Raw genomic sequence first — 18,822 nt, 5'->3', positions numbered from 1 at the left:
GCAGAGCTACTGGGCAAGCTTCTTGTTGTAATTCGACATTGGTCGGCGGCGAAACCAAACACTCCGGCAAACTATCAACGGGATCTTTGAGAAAACTCGGACCATGCCACCACAAATCGTCCTTCGAGATCTGATTTGCCATCATTCCTCGTTAAATACGGTCGGCTGGATTCATTTCCGATGGAACTCGCAGCCCTTAGTAAGGCGCTGGATCTCTGCGATCCGGTTCGACACGAAAATCTTCCAGACATTGGATTGAGATTTTATCCAGTGAAGAACGATGGTAGAATCCACCCTAAATGTTGGAGGATCTACGAAATGGCTTTCATCACTACAGGTCCCAGAAGACCGAGGGGATCACACAGCTGCGACATTTCGGACACAACGAGGCGTTTGGTTGCGACATCTAGCAGAGGCAGTGCTGGAATTTTGAATTGGAAGGTGTCTGACTTAGGAAGCCAGAGAAGTCCCAATGTCTTGATGGCAGGAGACCGATCGATTTCCAGTTCTGGCTTTGTTTCCCACAGCTGAGAAGGAACGCTGGCGAGAACGGCGTTGTTGTTGGTTGCCCATTTTCGAAGAACGAAGCCGGCTTGGTGCAACATCTCAATTAACTGCCGACACGTTTCGGCGACCTTGACTTCATCGTCGTCGCCGGTGAGGACATCATCTACGTATGTTCTTAATGACAGGAACCGCCAACGGATAGCGTTCTCCTTCGTCAATGACCAACTGGTTGAGTACACGAGTAGCGTGATAAGGCGAGCTAGCGAGTCCGTATGTGACGGTTTTCGAACTGATGCGAACTGGTTTTGATGGATCTTTCCGGAACAATATCTGTTGATACTTCCGGTCATCTGGGTGTACCCAGATTTGTCGAAACATTTTCTCGGTGTCTGCGGTGACGACGTACTGAGGTAACCGGATGTTAATGACCGTAGAGTACAGAGCTGGCTGTACTGTTGGTCCAACGAACAAAACTTCATTAAGCGATAAGCTTGAAGCGCTTCGACATGATCCATCAAACACGACTCGAGTTTTCGTAGTTGAACTCTCGGGACGGTGGATGGCATGGTGGGGTAGGAAAAACTGCGGACTACGCGACGCGCGCGGACTCACCTCCTCCATGTGACCCAAGCTTTCGCATTCCTCCAAGAACTGGTGGTAGGCGATACGAAGAGCTTCATCGACAGCGAACTTCTTCTCCATGGATTGGAGACGACGGAATGCTAGCTGGTAGGAATCGCCTAGCATTGGCAGCATCTCCTCTCTCAGAGGTAAACGAACGATATACCTTCCACTTGAATCTCGATCAACGGTTTGTTGGAATAGATCTTCACAGCGTTGCTTGTCGGGAGTGTAGCTTCTGCCGACGTCGAAGTTGTCGATTTCCCAGAATCTTTCAAGTTGCTTGTCGAGGAGGTCATCTGTGCAGATGTGACTTGTCTGGACTGCCGGCGGATCATGGGTTGGATCTGGTTTTTTTCCGCATACGATGTATCCTAGCACGGTCTTCTGTAGTAGCGGGTATCCAGCTGCGAGCGAAATTTGCTGATGTTCTAGCAATGTGAAGAACAGTTCAGCACCGATAATGATATCAATCTTCTGGCTAATGTTGAACTGGGGATCCGCCATTGGAAGATTACGAGGAATTTGCCAACGAAAAACGTCGATGTGATGGCTGGGTAGCGATACTGTTAGTTTTGGAAGTACCAGGCAGTCCAGAGAAAAGTGGTGATCTCCGAAGCGTGAAGCGAGCGAAACTGTTACACCGAAGTGGACGTTTACGGTGGACTGGCCAATTCCACTGACGGGTGAGTTGAGCTTGACACGCTTCAACCGGAGTTTCTGGCAGAGCGACTCACTGATGAAGCTAGGTTGGGAACCACTGTCCAACAGAGCTCTAGCGAAATGATAGTTATTGTCAGCATCTTTCACTTTGATAACAGCGGTCGAAAGCACAACCGTGTTCTGGCGATAATTACGAGTCACTTCAGCACTTTGACAGGAGGTGGAGGGAGGCGAGTTTAATTCGACGAGAGATTCGACCGACGGAGTGGAGGGGGCGATACGACGGAATACGAGTGCGGAAACGTTCGGAACGACGACGTCGCGAGTGGTGTGGCACCGGAAGACGGTTGACGTACGGCGAAGCTTATTTCGCGTTGCGACATTTGGTACGAGGGCGACCCGATTGGTTCAGCGGATTGACCAACTACAGCTGGTGCGGGTTGGTTGGGAACTGCTGCGGATGCACTAGGAGCCGGAGCAGATGAAATCGGCGGCAAGTGCAGAAGTGAATGATGCTTCTTGGAGCATTGCTTGCAGGAACCGCTGGAGCAATCCTTCGCCAGGTGTGTACCCTTCAAGCAGTTTAGACAAAGCCCGTGCTTCTTAACGAATTCGAATCGTTGCTGGGGAACGAGAGCTTGGAAATCACTGCACTGAAACAGAAGATGCGCTTGCTTGCAGTGAGGGCATCTTTTCACGTTCTCAGAAGCGACATGGGACGTGAAGCGTGGCTTGGTTGATTTCGAGTCTGATTGGGTATTGTTAGGGTGGGAGAGCGTTAGTGTTTTGATAATTCGCGATCTTTTGTGGATGAACTCGAGAAGTTTCTTGTACGTGGGGCGCTCGTCATCAACCAAATGGGTTTCCCACTCTCGCAGTGAGCCAGAGTCTAGGCAACTGCTCAATCGCTCAACAAGAAATGAGTTCCAGTGTTCCTCCTCTGTTTCAAGTTTGCTTAGCAACTGAACATGGCGATCGAAGCTGTCGGCCAGCTCCGACAGTCCTGCAGCGGACTCTTTTTTCAACGGGTTTATCGCCAATAGAGCCGACATGTGTCGCTTGATAAGGAAGTTCGGGTTTTCGTACCGATCCTTCAGAAGATTCCTCGCAACTTCGTAATCATTGGCGGAAATATCAAGGGCGGAAATGATGCGAGCTGCCTCGTCCGTCAATGATGCTCGCAAATAGTGCATCTTTTGCACTGCCGTCAATTGTTGATTAGAGTGAATCAACGAGACGAAAAGATCGCGAAATTGCACCCAATCATCAATTTTTCCTCCGAACACGGAATCTTGATTTCCGGCAGCCGAACGTTGGTCATTGGCTGAGCGCATACCGAGGACGGTGCGCGAGGTTGTTCAGGAGGGGATACGGGAAGTTTGTTCTGTAACGACCCCTTCAACTGGAGGTACGACAGTTGGAAATCTCGACGCTCTGTGGAGAAATGCTCTTCACTTTCCTCCAACATCTCGATTTCCTCTTGGGTGGAAAGGAAATCACGCCACAACTCATCGAGAAACGCAAGCTGTGTGGCTACTTGGTCCTGATGAGCGGGCTCGTACGCTCTATTGAAATCGCTGATGAGCGTCGCCGATCCCAAAATGTTCGATCGACGACGGAGTAGGAGCTTCAGCTTTGGCGCTGGCATAATTAAAAATCGATCACCACCACCAGAATGGGCACGTACCTGGTATCGGGGGTATACTCTACCTCACCGATTTATCTGTTGCTGACTGCTGTGGCTGGGAAGGGTACACCTACGATGAGCTGCTTTCCTCCGGTGCTGCTGGAGCCAACGGGAGAGTTGTGCCGGCTTGGCCAGTATTCTTCCACGGGAACGAAACACTGCACTACACTATAACGGGAAACACGTGCTGAACGCGACCCGTACAACAATGGCGGTCAACTGGAACATCGAACAATGGCGACACAATGCAACGCACGTTCCCGGGTTTCGGCACCATAAAATGTTTGCGATTAAACGATCACTCGCGGCGATTGGCTCAGATCACGGCTTGTGATATGATCACAACGGAGCAGCTTTAGGGAGAAAAAATGACGGTGAAACAGTAGCGAAAAAACGGGACACTAAACTTGGCACTTGGGCAAATTCGGAATGACCGACCGACACGACGCGAGAAAGACAGAACACGTGCGTTCTATTTGAAATGATTTATTCGACTGACTATAGAGTGCTGTATTGTTGAAGGTTGAGGGTACATATTCTCTGAGTTCGCTAACGAGTGTTTGTGTGGAATACAATGAGGTATGTGTTTAGAGGTAAGTGGTATAATGCTAGTTTGTAGTTCACTATTTACGAAACTTTTACAATTAATAAATACTTTGCAATAGTCATGGCTTTGGAAGTAATCGCATCTTTCGGGTTTTAAGTGCAGTAATTATTTTTTAATGTTTAATAAAACGTGAATACAGAGTTTAATACAAACTTTTTGAAATTAAAACCTTTCCTTTGATTGAAAAAAACTAAGATCAACATCGACTCATAGTTAATCAGCAATCTAGAATTGCTTGAATCATAATTGACTATTATAATTATTATCTTTATTAACTAGATTTACAGCCCAAGGCTGGAATCATAATACATTTCTTAAACTTGTATACTTGTTATTTGCTTTGCTTTAAGCGCCATTACTCGTTCTCATAGGCAGATTGAAAGAAAGAAAGAAAGTGATTATTGATCATTAAAACCTAACGAGCCTGAACAGCCATAAATAGTATGCAAACAACTGGTTAATATCAGTTAATGCAACTTACTTGTAATTTTTAGCAACTCGAAAATGTGCTTTCTCTAGCTAACAAGACACGTTAAAATTTCTATAGATATTTCCTTTCTTTGAAGCAGAGAACAAGCTAGCCATACTTTGCGGAAATAGTTGAAAAATATTGCTCCCGAAAAGTTTTTCTGACTGAAACTGAATCACCCAATGCACTTCAATTCCAAACTCTACAGACTGAACGACTACGGAATCTGGCTGCCTACCTCTGCCCGTTCAACAGTTGATTTTTTTCTACTTTTGTTTACTTTACCCACAAGTTTTTCCTACCATAGAAAATATATTGCATTTTTCAGCAATAATAAATAACAGATACTCGTGTTTTCATATCTATCTTCGTCGCAGTTAAATTGATTTGCCGCGTCTCAAGAAGGGATGTTCTCCTCATGGCACATGCTACGATTTCAATAGACTGGGTGTAAGAGAGGAAATCTCTGTACACATTTCGATTGCATCCTCTCTAGGAAGACAGAAGGTTTTCCGAGTAAACGGTGTATTTCTGAGCGGGTTTCTTTAGCGTGATTTGGTGGACATCAGTATCGAATTGGATTTAGGGGTCATCCAAAAATGACGTCCATCATAAATAATGATGGACGTCATATTTGTATCGTCCCTTAAGCATTTTGATTCTTGTAGTCAAATGATTAGCTACCATGCGTCTCCATCAACCCCTCTACCATTTTTTCACAAGCCCTCAAAAATCTTCTTATAATTAAGTTTTCAGCTTAAACGGATGTTTGGATCTCCAGATTTGTGCTCTTGAAAATTTGAGGTTTGGCTTCGATTCATCTTCACCTTAAGAATCTGTGTCGATATTGATAAATGGTCATCTGGTTCCAGAGATATTCCAAAATTTCTTGGGGGACCGGCGTTTTGTCATAACGTCGTTTTTCACAGTAGCTTCTGGGGGTTCGAATGAATAAATTTTAGGAGTGTTCTAAAGATTTTTACGGTTTGATTTTTTTTTCATATAATAATGGAGCATTTTGAGTCACAGTTATGTTAACATACTCGTAGCCATCAACATCCCAGATGGAGGAATCACTGTAGTACACGGTCCCGGGATCAAGCTGTAAACAAACCCATTCCACCGGTCCACCAAAACTGTTCATATTGCGAAACACAGCGCCAACAACGAGCAAGCTAGAAAGGGCAACCTCGGGCTCGATGACGCAATCGATGATGTTGTTTGATTTGCACTCGACAAGCGGAAAGATTGATGGAAGGAAGTCGTTTCTCTAGCTCGCCGTTGGCTCTACCTACATCTTGGCGTGTCCGTCCATTGCCTCCATCAGCATATCGGGACCCAGATGGCCGTAGCGGTAAACGTGCAGCTCATCGGAAATAGCAAGATGAGGGTCGTGGGTTCGAATCCTACCGGATTTTTGACTTCCTAGGGCATGGAGTATCATCGTACCTACCGCACGACAAAGCTGTCAGTTAATTAATCTGGAAGTGCTCATAAAACCACTATGTTGAGAAGCAGGCTCTGTTGGGACGTTACGCCAGGAAGAAGAAGATATCGGAGATCGTTATCATTTTGAAGGACTCGTTCCGGTTATGACTGACTGGCAGTCTGGCTGTGACTGTGGATGCTCACCGCACCAGCAACAAATGACTAATGGTGATTTGCCCCCCACATCACCAATCTGTAGAAGGATGGTCGGTCAGTCATCGATTGAGTAATCGTTTTGTCGAGATTCCATTGTGCACTCTGACGTTGAGTCTAAACACATTCTGCCGTAGATTTCAATTGCCGTACGAAAGAGAGTTAACTTTCTGATGGGGAAACAAATGGCAGTGATGACAGAGGAATGTCTATTGCTGTACTTGTAACGATGCGCGCAATTTGACGAACTACAGCAATGCTCCGAACTGATTTACTCTAGTGAATTTTGGAGTGATAGGAATATGATTCAAATAGTTTTAAGTCTACGTAACATAAATTCAATTTGCGTGATGATTCCGTTTACGTACTTACGTACTATATTTACTTATTCACGACGTATTTTTACGTGAGATTCAGTGCTTTGAATCACAATGTCTCATTAGCGCCCTGTCAGAGTGGAAGTTCGTATTTTTGTACATATTGTTTTTCCCAAAGCAGCGCAACTACCAGTGCATCCACCAGTCATCAGCACTTTCCATCCCACTCGATTAAGCCCAACGGCGACGAGAGATAGATCCCGAGTTTGTGTAAACATTTAGTAAACACTTTTCACTCTATCCGTAGCGCTCTAATTCTCCCAATCGAACGTGTGTCATCGGTTTTCTAACTGCCTGGGCAAACACTGATTATCCGTGGAGCGAATTGGAACGACCAATTTATGACTGTTTAGAGAGTGTAGGGAGTTTAAACAACTGTAACCTCATTCGGGTGCTCTCGATTCCATTTCTTACCAGTATAATGCGATTATTGGAATGTTGATGCCGAGTGTATGAGATATCGAAGAAGTTCGAGCACAAACCAATTTTGCCAGTAGTGGCGTATATCAGACCTTCGAGATGTCAAAATGTTATTGCAAGGAGCCAATCTTTAAAGAGGAAGCTGAAACGTATTCTCGGTATAGAGTAGATCTGAGACTATATCGTTGTCCTAACATCAATATTTGGTTTGGCAATATGAAGTGGCACTATACGGATTCCACCCTCTTTTGCCTGCTCCCATTACTAGCACACAAGGAAACTGATAGACTGGGGCAGATGAAATTAATCTCTCCTACTTGACCTACAGAGGATTGAATTCCCAGTTTATTGGATCAGAGTACGGGAGAGAGTAAAATATTTTGGAACAATATTTACATGAGTGCTTGTTTAAAGTCGACGGGAGAAATACAACTACAACTAGCAATGGACGTAATGAAAATTCTTCAAATGGAAAAGGTAGCTTTAGCTCTTCTTAGATTATTTTAGAATATGTAAAGTGCTCCATGATGGTGCTCCACCTTCACTCATAAACATCTCACTTACCTGTGTATATGTCATCCAGCAACATGGTTCCACTTGGTTGGAATCAAGTCCCCAAAATTCAAGCTCTTCTTCGAACAGTGGTCCGCAAACATCGGTTGGATAGTGCAGTTTACCCGTTCTGGAAAAAAATATTATTACACTTGTTAATAGTTTGTATTAAAATGTTTGTAACATCACGCTTGCGCATCTTACACAAAGAAATACAAAGTTCTTCAGATTTTCCACACAATTTATTTCAAAAAGAAAATTGGAAATTGGTGCCAAGATGCCGTAGCAGTAAACTAGCAGCTAGTCGGTAAGACCCACGGCACTGGGCATAGGGTGTCGTTGTGCCTGCGACATCATATACATATGCAAGAATTATGAGTTGGCAAAGAAACCTCTCAAATAATAACTATGGAAGTGCTAAAAAGAAGATTCTACCCCATTACCCCGAATCCCATTACCCCGAATGCCATTAACCCGAACCCCATTACCCCGAATTCCAAACCCCCGAACGACCCATCACCCCGAATGACAATACCCCGAATTCCAATATCGTGGGGAAATGTCATCAATATCATCATGTCAAGATAATTGTAAATTCGGGGAAATAGCATTCGGGGTGATGGAATTCGGGGTAATGGTACACTCGGGGTAATGGAATTCGGGGTGATGGCAATCGGGAAAATGGCATTCGGGGTAATGGGGTAGAATCTAAAAAGAACACTATAGACATAGAGCATGCTCTGGTAAAATAAAGAACAGGCTCTCTTTCAGTTGGGACGTAACGACAAAAAAAAACGATAATTAAAAATTATGTTTTACAGTAAGATTATGAGGAAGCGTTTGTTTTTTTGCAAATCAATGATTTCCTGTGGAAGGTGATTTTAATGCGTATACATATATTAATTCGCGCTGTTAACGACATGGAATGATAATCATTAATCTGCGTTCTAGTTGCGTTTCCGTCAATACCAATTGGCATGCCGTTTTGTTTCGCTAGCACTAATAGTTATCTATTTCAATATGATGACAAGGACAAGCGTTTCTACATGAATTTATAATAAAAGACAATTTATAAAAAGACAATTTACACCGTCTTCAGCCAAAGGCTGCACAGACTGAACATTACTAACATTAGACAACGGACACATGGAACGACCAGTGGACCAGTGAAGAATTTTTCGTTTGACGAAAAGTTTTCTCCGACTGGGGCGGGAATCGAACCCACACTCCGTAGCGCAATACGCCTAAACGACTGACGCCGCTAACCGCACGGCTACGAAGCCCACTTCGATCAAATATGGTATTATACTAATTGTGTTTATAGGATTTCCTAGTGACGTGATCGAATGTGAAGCAGAGGATGTGTAGATGGTGGTAATGGGCTGTCCATTAACTACGTGATTATATTTTTGGGATTCCAGCATCCCCACGACCCACGACCACGACGGAGTGGTCATCTGACCATACAAATATTTTAAAATTTGTGTGGACAGTGGTCATTGGCCAGACCTCCCCCTGTCCCCCATTAATGATCACGTGGTTTTTGGTCGACCTCTAAAGAGAATTGCAGAAGCTTCGAAATAGCCTCTTTGACTGACTTTCCATTGCAAAAATGTGATAATTTTATTTGAATTTTTATGCTAGAATGTACCAGGAGCACACAGCCGTTATTCAAACACGCATATCTCGTTTTTTTTTACATGAAGATGCCTCAAACACGGACAGAAAATTTCCATAATAAACCTAATCATGATAATAACACATTTTTTTCAGAATAGTTCATTTCTTATATAATTGCAATGAAAGATTTTTTTTTCTACGTTAAATTCAATTGATTTCGTTACACTTCACCCTACAGTTTCTTACTGTTTCCCTTTCGATTTCTATTGAGCCTCTCAGCAACCCTTCAACACATATTCCGAATATTCCCCAGTAGACTCTCCAACAAATATTTTGAGGATTCCTCAACATACATTCTCCCAGAATTCACCTATGACAACTTCAACTATTCTTCGACAAATTATTTCAGTTATAAAATTATTCAAGAAGTCCTTCAAGACATATTTGAAAGATTTCTCCATGAACTACTTCAATAGTTTCGAAATGCATATATATCTCCTTCAATTGATAAATATACTGTTCATTTGCCGTTTCATTAAATAATGTTATTATAGCTGTTATTTTTTCTATCTGATTTTCTTCCTTATCTAAATTAAAAGCTGTTCTTCATAATTGTAAGATAAATTTTTCATTTGCAGTGAGACATGCTAAAATAATTTCATATTATGGTGTTCTCTCGAGTCAAAATGTTATAATAGTTATTAGCATTGTAGCTGTAAATATTTCCATCATCAGTTTTGCTTCAACCGGATACCGAAAAGTTCTAAGGCAGGTCTGTCCAACTTTTTTGGCTCTTACTCGATAAGTAGGTGGAACGTTTGCCAAACTAATCTTACACCAGCAAATTTTGGCTCAAATGAAAGCTTGAAAATATCCGACTGATTCATTTATACAAATTCGAGTTTATTTATAACTCTTTGCTAGTTTCTTAGAAGTGATGAGCTAGCTTCGAATGGAAATGTAAAGAGAGAACATCATCAGAAAATAACATTTGGAGATGGTATTACCAATCATGTTGATCGTTTGATTAAAGCACAAATTACACTTGGATTGAAAATCTGAAAAATAATCGATAATTTACGAAAATGGCTTGAGTTACAGTTAAGAATGATCATTGTTGTCATTGTCTCTCGGTTTGTTTCGTAGAACAAGTTTATTACAAGAAAATAGGTAAGTCTGAACCTTCGCCACAATGAGGTCTAGATTTCTCGCTCATTTGCTGCGAAAGCCAAAAAAATTGGTCGGGGGTCTAGAGTTTTTTTTTATTATTTCGAGAGACTTGCACATATGTTTGTATTTGCGTATTTATGGGTTTATGGACATAAGGGCGGTCCAAAATTTGAAAGTGTTTGAGAATCCATTCTCTCATATGTTCCTCACCATCCTTACTATAAAAATAGTGTTCTGTGAAATTTTCAGCTTTCTAGTTGGTGATTTAAAGGTGGCCCAAAGACAAAGTAGGTTTATATGGAAATTACTATGAAGAAATTTTGAGATATGTTCCAAATACGCTTGTACTGTAATGTAAGTACAAACGTATTATCGCATTGTAAAAACTCATTCTTCAAACCATAATAAAGAAATTTTCTGAAGAGAGAAATTCAATCCGACGGATAGCAGAAGAGATATTCATGAGTTAATTTGCTATTATTTAGCATAATATGGGATTATAGCCCTGCAAACATGTACAAAATCCCAAACCCATTTTAGCCTCATGATGTTAGTTTCTTATCTTTTCATAAGCACTGTGCCATTAAGAAAATAACATAAAAAATATAAGCTTTGAAGCTTCTCAAATACCATCCAAAATAGTGTATTTTTCAGTACCATGGGGCAAGTATGTTACATGCCTTATTACAAGGTTTATCACGTGCGAAGCCCTCTTCTAGTCAATTGGAATATGTAGATGAAATTGTGTTGTTTGAAAGGCAGATAAGTCACTTTTGTATCTACGAGTAAAAAAAAAATCTCGCATAATTTATGATCTCGTCCTAAAAGCTATTGGTGTGTAGCTTGTTATTACTGAGCAAACGAATGCATTTACACTTTATTTCACAATGTTACGATGAAGAGCAGACCCTCCTCTGTCTCCCAGCAATGGTAGTTTTTATTTTTCCGTTTATCAGCTTAATAACAATGAGCTACACACTCGGTTACCAATGGTTTTTAGGGTGAAGATATATAGAAGCCAAATCTCGAATTTTCAAAAGCACAAGTCTAGAGAAGCAGACAACCGGTAACTCACTTGTCACTCGCTGGTGATGACCAATCAATCAAATGTTCAACGCAAAAGGTTGTCAGATTCTCTAGATTTGTGCTCTTGAAAATTCGAGGTTTGACTTCGATGCATCTTCACCTTAGAATGAGGTCATAAGTTTTGCGAGAAATATTTCCTAATAACTTCTAATAATGACCAATTTAAGTACGATTTTCAAGGTTTTTTGCGATTATGCGTATATCATATGTCATATGTCATTTATGCTTATTACAGATCTTTTGACCAAGAACAACTTTACCTTATATGCCAAGGTGTTCAGATGGTTTGATCTTGCAGTTTGTCCCGTATCTCCATATGTTCAACGCAATGTGCATCGGTAAAGAAACACATATCCATAAATACTTCACAAAAAATTTAAAAAAAAGTTCTGGACCCCCCGACCGATTTTTATGATTTTGGTCGCAAATGAAAGAGCAAAGTCTGATTGTTTTTAGTTCGAAATTTCAGACTAACCTTTTTTTCGTAATAAAGTCACTCCACAAAGACACCGTGAAGGTACTCTATCGCGAGAAATCCACCGCATTTAAAGACTTTGGTTCAATTGACAACTATGAGCGCTATTCTGCCCTTAAACGCAAGTTTAAAAGCTTGGTCAAAGCGAAGAAAAGCGGTTATTGGCGTCATTTTATGGAAGGATTATCACGTGAGACCTCGTTGAGAACGCTTTGGACCGTGGGAAGAAGAATGCGTGATACATCGTCGGTTAATGAAGATCGAGAGAGCTCTCCTCGGTGGATTATCGATTTCGCTAAGAAAGTTTGTCCGGATTCCGTTCCTGTTGATCGCGTGTGACGAGATAATCCGGTGGATAGGGACGCCATTGATAGATCATTTTCTATGGTAGAATTCTCACTTGCTTTCTTTTCATGTAACAATTCGGCTCCAGGAATGGATCGAATCAAGTTCAATTGGCTTAAGGGCCTCCCTGACGTCGCAAAGAGGCGCCTATTGAACTTATTTAATCACTTTCTGGAGTGTAACATTGTTCAGGATGACTGGAGGCAGGTGAGAGTAATAGCCATTCAAAAATCCAGTGGTGTGTCTTGAGTGCTTTGTCAAATCGCCTAGCTTGGGTCCCTTCCTATTGCTCCATTTCGGGTAATGAGAAAACGGACTCTCTGGCTAAGGTATGGTGTTTGCGTTCATTGTAGAAAAAAAAACATATTTCTTTTGAACAATGTCCAGTTCATATTGAAAACCAATCCAAATTTAATAAAAAAATTAAAAACAAAAATCTCTTATCATATGCAGATATTATGAAATCATCAGACAATATTGATTCTTCAAATACTTATGAAATTTTACCTGATAATGATGATAATGATTTTGGGAAACAACACAATTTCACTTACAATCCTCCCATTAAAAGAAAAAGAACACATAATATTTCATCAAAAACTAATTCATTTAGTTTTGAACCTCAACCATCATCTTCTTATAACACAACAAATGAGAGTAATAGCTATTCAAAAACCCAGGAAACCCGCGTCGAATTATAATTCGTACCGTCCAATTGCGATGTTGACGTGTATTCGCAAGTTGTTAGAGAAGATGATTTTCTTTCGACTGGATAAATGGGTTGAATCGAATGGCATGCTGTCAGATACACAGTTTGGCCTTCGCAGAGCCAAAGGAACAAACGACTGTCTTGCGCTGCTTTCTTCAGAAATTCAACTTGCCTTTGCCCAAAAGGAGCAGATTGGTTCAGTGTTTTTGGATGTTAAGGGTGCATTTGACTCAGTTTGCGTTGATGTCCTTTCAGACAAACTCCAAGCAAGTGGCCTTTCATCAATTTTGAACATTTTTTAGTAAAATTTGTTGTCCAAGAAGCATATGAGTTTTACTCGTGGCAACTTGACAGTTTTATTTTCGGGCCCAGATAGCCGTAGCGGTAAACGCGCAGCTATTCAGCAAGACCAAGCTGAGGGTCGTGGGTTCGAATCCCACCGATCGAGGATCTTTTCGGGTTGGAAATTTTCTCGACTTTCCAGGGCATAGAGTATCTTCGTACCTGCCACACGATATACACATGCAAAAATGGTCATTGGCATAGTAAGCTCTCAGTGAATAACTGTGGAAGTGCTCATAAGAACACTAAGCTGAGGAGCAGGCTCTGTCCCAGTGGGGACGTAACGCCAGAAAGAAGAAGAAGAACTTGACAGTTTCACGAATAAGCTACATGGGTCTCCCCAAGGGATCATGTCTGAGTCCCCTGCTTTATAACTTTTACGTGAGAGACATCGATGACTGTCTCATGGAAAATTGCTCATTAAGCTTGCAGACGAATGTGTTGTTTCTGTCACAGGACCAACAGCAGCCGAACTTCAAGGACCCTTACAAGATACTCTGGACAATTTGTCTACTTGGGCCTTAAAGCTGGGTATCAAATTCTCTGTGGAGAAAACTGAGATGGTTGTATTTTCAAAGAAACACAAACCTGCCAAGTTTCCTCTTACATTCATGGGTAAGACATTCACTCATAGCTTATCTTCTAAATATCTTGGGGTCTGGTTCGACGCCAAATGCACCTGGGGGAAACACATTGTGTATCTGACACAGAAATGCCAAAAACGAATCAACTTCATGCGAACTATAACCTGAACATGGTGGAGAGCCCATCCGGAAGATCTGATCAAGCTGTACCAAATAACCATCTTGTCGGTCTCAGAGTACGGTAGCTTTTGTTTTCAATCCGCGGCGAAAACACATATGCTGAAGATACAACGGATTCAGTACCGTTGTCTTCGCATCGCGCTAGACTGCATGAACTCGACTCACACAATGAGTTTAGAGGTACTTGCAGGAGTACAGTCCCTGACAGATCGTTTCGCGGAGTTCACACTCAGGTTTCTCATCCGTTGTGAGAATCCAATCGATTGATTATTGAAAACTACGAAAAGCTGCTTGAACATAACCCTCAAACTCTTTTCAAGAGTGTGTACTACTGGTACATGACGCTGAAGTTCAGCCCATCTTCGGTTATCACCAATCGTGACAACTTTCTAAACTTCGACTGTTCCTCTGTAGTATTTGCAAGTAAATTCGGGCATTAAACGACTAATCCAGCAATACTGCTCGAACGCATCGACTGGTCGAATTCCATCACGTTTTCGAATGGTTCATTGCCTAACCCGTCTGAGGCAAAGCGGCTAACTTATCTGCGAGTGAAGTGGTGCCGAGTGAGCTGCGAATCGACGACTGCAAACCAACGCCTAACCACGTGGTGAACCATTGTAAGGTAGGAGTGAATCCCGCATGCGAAGTGAATGAAGGATAGTTGAACTCTGTCGGGGCCCCGATCAACGCGTCGTTGAACCACCGGTGCCGGCAAGTACTTAAAAAGAAGAACCTATATTAAGAGAAGTTAGGGTAGCGTTTAGTAGATCGATGTGCACGAACATAATTGGACCAATAAATGAATTTGAAACTATCTTGTGCAAAGTTCCCAACATAAGGCACTTCGCTAACGTTTTTTTGCATTGGTTGAAATCCTTATTGGAGTGATCTTTTTATAATTTTAATAATTAATTGAATTGGTGAATTGGGAAAGTAGATTGAAAAGTTTTCTTGGTTTACCGGGAGGGAATTATCAGGTAAGTTGGGTCAGCGAATGGGTTTAAGATTTGTCGTAGTGTTTGAGCCATTTAACTAACTCGCCCGAGTAGAGGGTCTCAAAGCCGGGACCATAACAGCATCAGCAGTCTTCCTCGGTTGAGGAAGTGGCGCATAAGCTGCTGTTTGTGTTGAGCAAGAACAATTACGTTAAAATGTTCTGTATATGTTGCTGATCTAGCAGCTATACATTACGCCTTAGAGTACATCAGTTCTCTCCCACCCGAGTACTTCTTCCTTTTTTCCGACAGTCTAAGCTCTCTGAAGGCTGTTCGGTCAATGAAGCTGGTGAAGCACTCAGTGTACTTTCTGAATGGAATACGCCAAGCATTGAGTGCTGTGTCAAATCGTTCTTACACTATTGCCCTAGCTTGGGTCCCTTCCTATTGCTCCATTTTGGGCAATGAGAAAGCGGACTCTCTGGCTAAGGTAGGCGCTAAAGAAGGCAATGTTTACGAGCATCAAATCGCCTTTGATGAATTTTTTGCATTGGCCTGTAAGGAGACCTTGATCAGCTGGCAACAGAAATGGAGATACGGAGAAATGGGTAGATATGGCTGCATTCCTTATTTCCGCAGGTGTCGAAAAAAACATGGTTTAAGGGGTCGGGCATGAGCCGTGATTTCATTCGTGTCATGTGTCGGCTTATGTCCAAACACTATTCGTTTAATGCGCATACCCACCGTCTTGGTCTCTCCGAATGCAATCTCTGTACTTGCGGCGTGACTTACCAGGATATCGAACATGTCGTATGGGGATGCAGTGAGCATCGTGGCATCAGATCTGAACTGACTGAAACTCTCCGGATCCAAGGAAAACAGCAGAAACCTCTCAGGGAAGTGTTGGTGGGCCTTAATTTAGAATATATGAATTTAATCTATCTGTTTTTGAAGCGTATCCATATCCAAGTTTGATTGTCGTTCGTTCCCTGTCTTTCTTTTTCCTTTCAAATTGTCCTCTTCTCGTAGTGTCTCCCACAAACCGTTTCTGTTTAGTTTCATTACAGATCTGGACATCCTGTCCCTTCATGCTTCATCTGCTTAGTAGTCTAAGTAGCTTAAGAAATCCCGAAAAACCCTTTCCTTTCCTACTACAAATGTATTCCCTTACCTTAAAACTTCCCCAAAATAACAAAGGTTTTTAAATAAGTACAAATTTTAAAATGTAAAGAATGAAAAAAAAAAAAAGATTTCAGTTCTGTTATGGCCTACGGCGCCTGAGCAAATAAACGAGTAAAAAACAGCTCTTAAATTTGAAATTTCTAAAAAAGAGAAGACGGAATTATAACTCTATACCTTCTTTAAGTATATACTTTTTGAATACAGATTTCTTCAAGTCGAGTCTATTGCACAACAATGAAGACGACCTTACAGTTGAGGTCGAAAATCGCTTATCTGTCAAAAGATACAAAGTATAGTAGAGTTAAATGCTATAGTAATTCGGTTTTTATTTATTCACAGATATTCCACTGAAGAGCCCAACGATTGATTATAAACTTGTTATTAATTTTTCAAATATTGTTCAAGAATATTTCATTTCATTTAGTAATAATTCGTTATCATACAGTTATGGATAGAATGGGATTTGTTGAACTCTAGATCAACTAAAAATTACGGACCCCCCCGTAGCCTTGAGGTTACGCTTTCGCTTCATAAGCGGAAGGTCGTGGATTCAATTCCCAGCTCCTCCAAAAAAATAACCCGTCCAGCCACCAGAAGACGCCGCACGGAGGACCATGCTTTGGGGAGCACATCCATCCTCCATCAGTATCAGATGGTTACTGAGACAAAATGACCCACCTCGCAGGCAGCTAACCTCAAACGACTCAGGAACACGGCAAAACGAACCACCGCAAGAGCAATGGACTATGGCTTATGGAAATCGATTTGACCAACAGTAGAACACTCTCCTAACTGCTCGGTGTGAGAGCAAAAGAGCAGAAGAGAGTGAAAGCAGATGTAAATATAGATAAGCTAAAAATAGAACTGTATCGGTAAGGAAGATACAGATAAACTGATTCCGGCATAGTAGTGGCCACGAGCACGGAGTGCCTTAAAAAAAATAGATCAACTGAAAATGTACCGCAATTTTTACTAATAATATTCAATGAAAAAGATAGAAAATATATATTGTAATCATCAGGAAACAAAATTAACCTTCGGGCTGTCGCGCTGTTGTACTTTGTACAACAGTTGTGATTTATATGCTATCATCTTGCAACAATGATATCTATCGACACCAAACCAAAATGTATTCCTCAAGAATCTTCTTAAGAACAATACTCGACAGTTTTTATTTACAGTATGACCCTTTATTATGCGGTAAAATCAACATAATAATGAACGCACTATATACGGTGCGAGTAAACCACAGTTTCAAAGCGGTATATCTCTAAATCCAGATAATATATAAACTTGGGGTCTTTAGTAAAGTTGTTCTGGAGGTGAAGCGCTATCTGATGGTATGAAGTTGACCGCTAGGTGGGCATGAAAGTTTTACTTTTGTTTTGCAAATGCTTCAGGATCCTGATCATTTACAAGGATGGCGTCTTCGGCATAGTTGTTATGTAAGTTAAATACTGTCATTGTTCGAGCTAGTTGATTCAAAATTTTGCCACTAGGCGGCGCTAGTGTGCATGAAATTTTTGTTGGTAGATATCTCAGGAGCCTGACCACTTAGAATGATAGTGTCTTCGGCAAAGTAGTTCAGTAGCTCAAGGACTATCATTGTGTGAGCCAAGAAATATGATATTTTGCCACCAGGCGGTGCTAGTGAGCATAAAATTTTTGTTTTGCGGATACTGCAGGATCTTGACTTTTTTGACAGGCACCTTCAGCAAAGTTGTTCAGAAGCTCTGGAACTATCATTATTTTACAAAATCTCGAACTTAAAGGATTAAACAAACAAATAATTTGAGCTATCGAGCAACTCTGCCGAAGACGCCATTTTTCTAAGTGATCAGACTCCTGAGATATTTGCGAAACAAATGTTTTATGCTCACTAGCGCCGCCTGGTTGCAAAATTTTGAATCAACTAGCTCGAACAATGATAGTCCATAAGTTACCCAGCAACTTTGCCGAAGACGCCATCTTCCTAAGTGGTCAGGATCCTGAGATCTGCGAAACAAAATTTTCATGCTCACTAGCGCCGCCTAGTGGCAAAATCCCGAATTTCTTGGCTAAAATAATGATAACCCTTGAGCTACTGAACAACTTTGCTGAAGACGTCATCTTTCTAAGTGGTCAGACTCCTAGGATATTCGCAAAACCAAGGGTGTTGTACAAAGTACAACGCGCGACTACTCGCGTTACAAAAATTCGCGCGACGACCGAAAGGTTAAAACACACACAATCATTGAGAAGCAATTCATGAAAATAAACTACCGCGAGTAATGTTAACGCATATATTATTGGAATAATTTCATCATTTTTCCCAACTGTGTCTCTGCTAACGAGAAAAAGTGGCCAATGTTATTCAATGCGCTTCCGGTACCGAAACACTGGAGGGTTGGGAAATTTTGCTGGAAATTTGTGGAAACTGTTTTCGCTTTAACCAACACACACGATGCGCTCGCTCGCACATGCGGACTTGCTGATGGTGATGGTTGTTCGCTTCTTTCGTTCGCCGTACAAACATAAATGCGCTGCCGTTGATGAATGGGTAATTTGGATCCTTGACAGTGGATTTCAAATTTACAATCCAGCGAGAGGATCTGTATCGCTATGCACGTGGAGTGCGGAGTGTGGTAAGCGTGGAGTGGTTCTGAAG

The 18,822-nt window shown here is 41.7% G+C and overlaps 1 protein-coding gene across 13 annotated transcripts in view; it reads right to left on the bottom strand.

The window, feature by feature from the left end:
* LOC5568795 (potassium voltage-gated channel protein Shaw) overlaps nt 1–18,822 on the bottom strand; it is a 367,684-nt gene that overhangs the window by 211,163 nt on the left and 137,699 nt on the right. For all 13 annotated transcript variants that reach the window (XM_021847471.1, XM_021847458.1, XM_021847459.1 and 10 more), the window contains one exon: nt 7,557–7,674. In XM_021847471.1, the coding sequence (XP_021703163.1) occupies nt 7,557–7,674 (118 nt within the window). The remainder of the gene's footprint in view (nt 1–7,556; nt 7,675–18,822) is intronic.

The sequence above is a fragment of the Aedes aegypti genome, chromosome 2 (assembly GCF_002204515.2).
Source record: "Aedes aegypti strain LVP_AGWG chromosome 2, AaegL5.0 Primary Assembly, whole genome shotgun sequence".
Taxonomy (NCBI): Eukaryota; Metazoa; Arthropoda; class Insecta; order Diptera; family Culicidae; genus Aedes; species Aedes aegypti.
The sequence above is the reverse complement of the archived record's forward strand: the minus strand, read 5'-3'. Positions and strand labels throughout refer to the sequence as shown.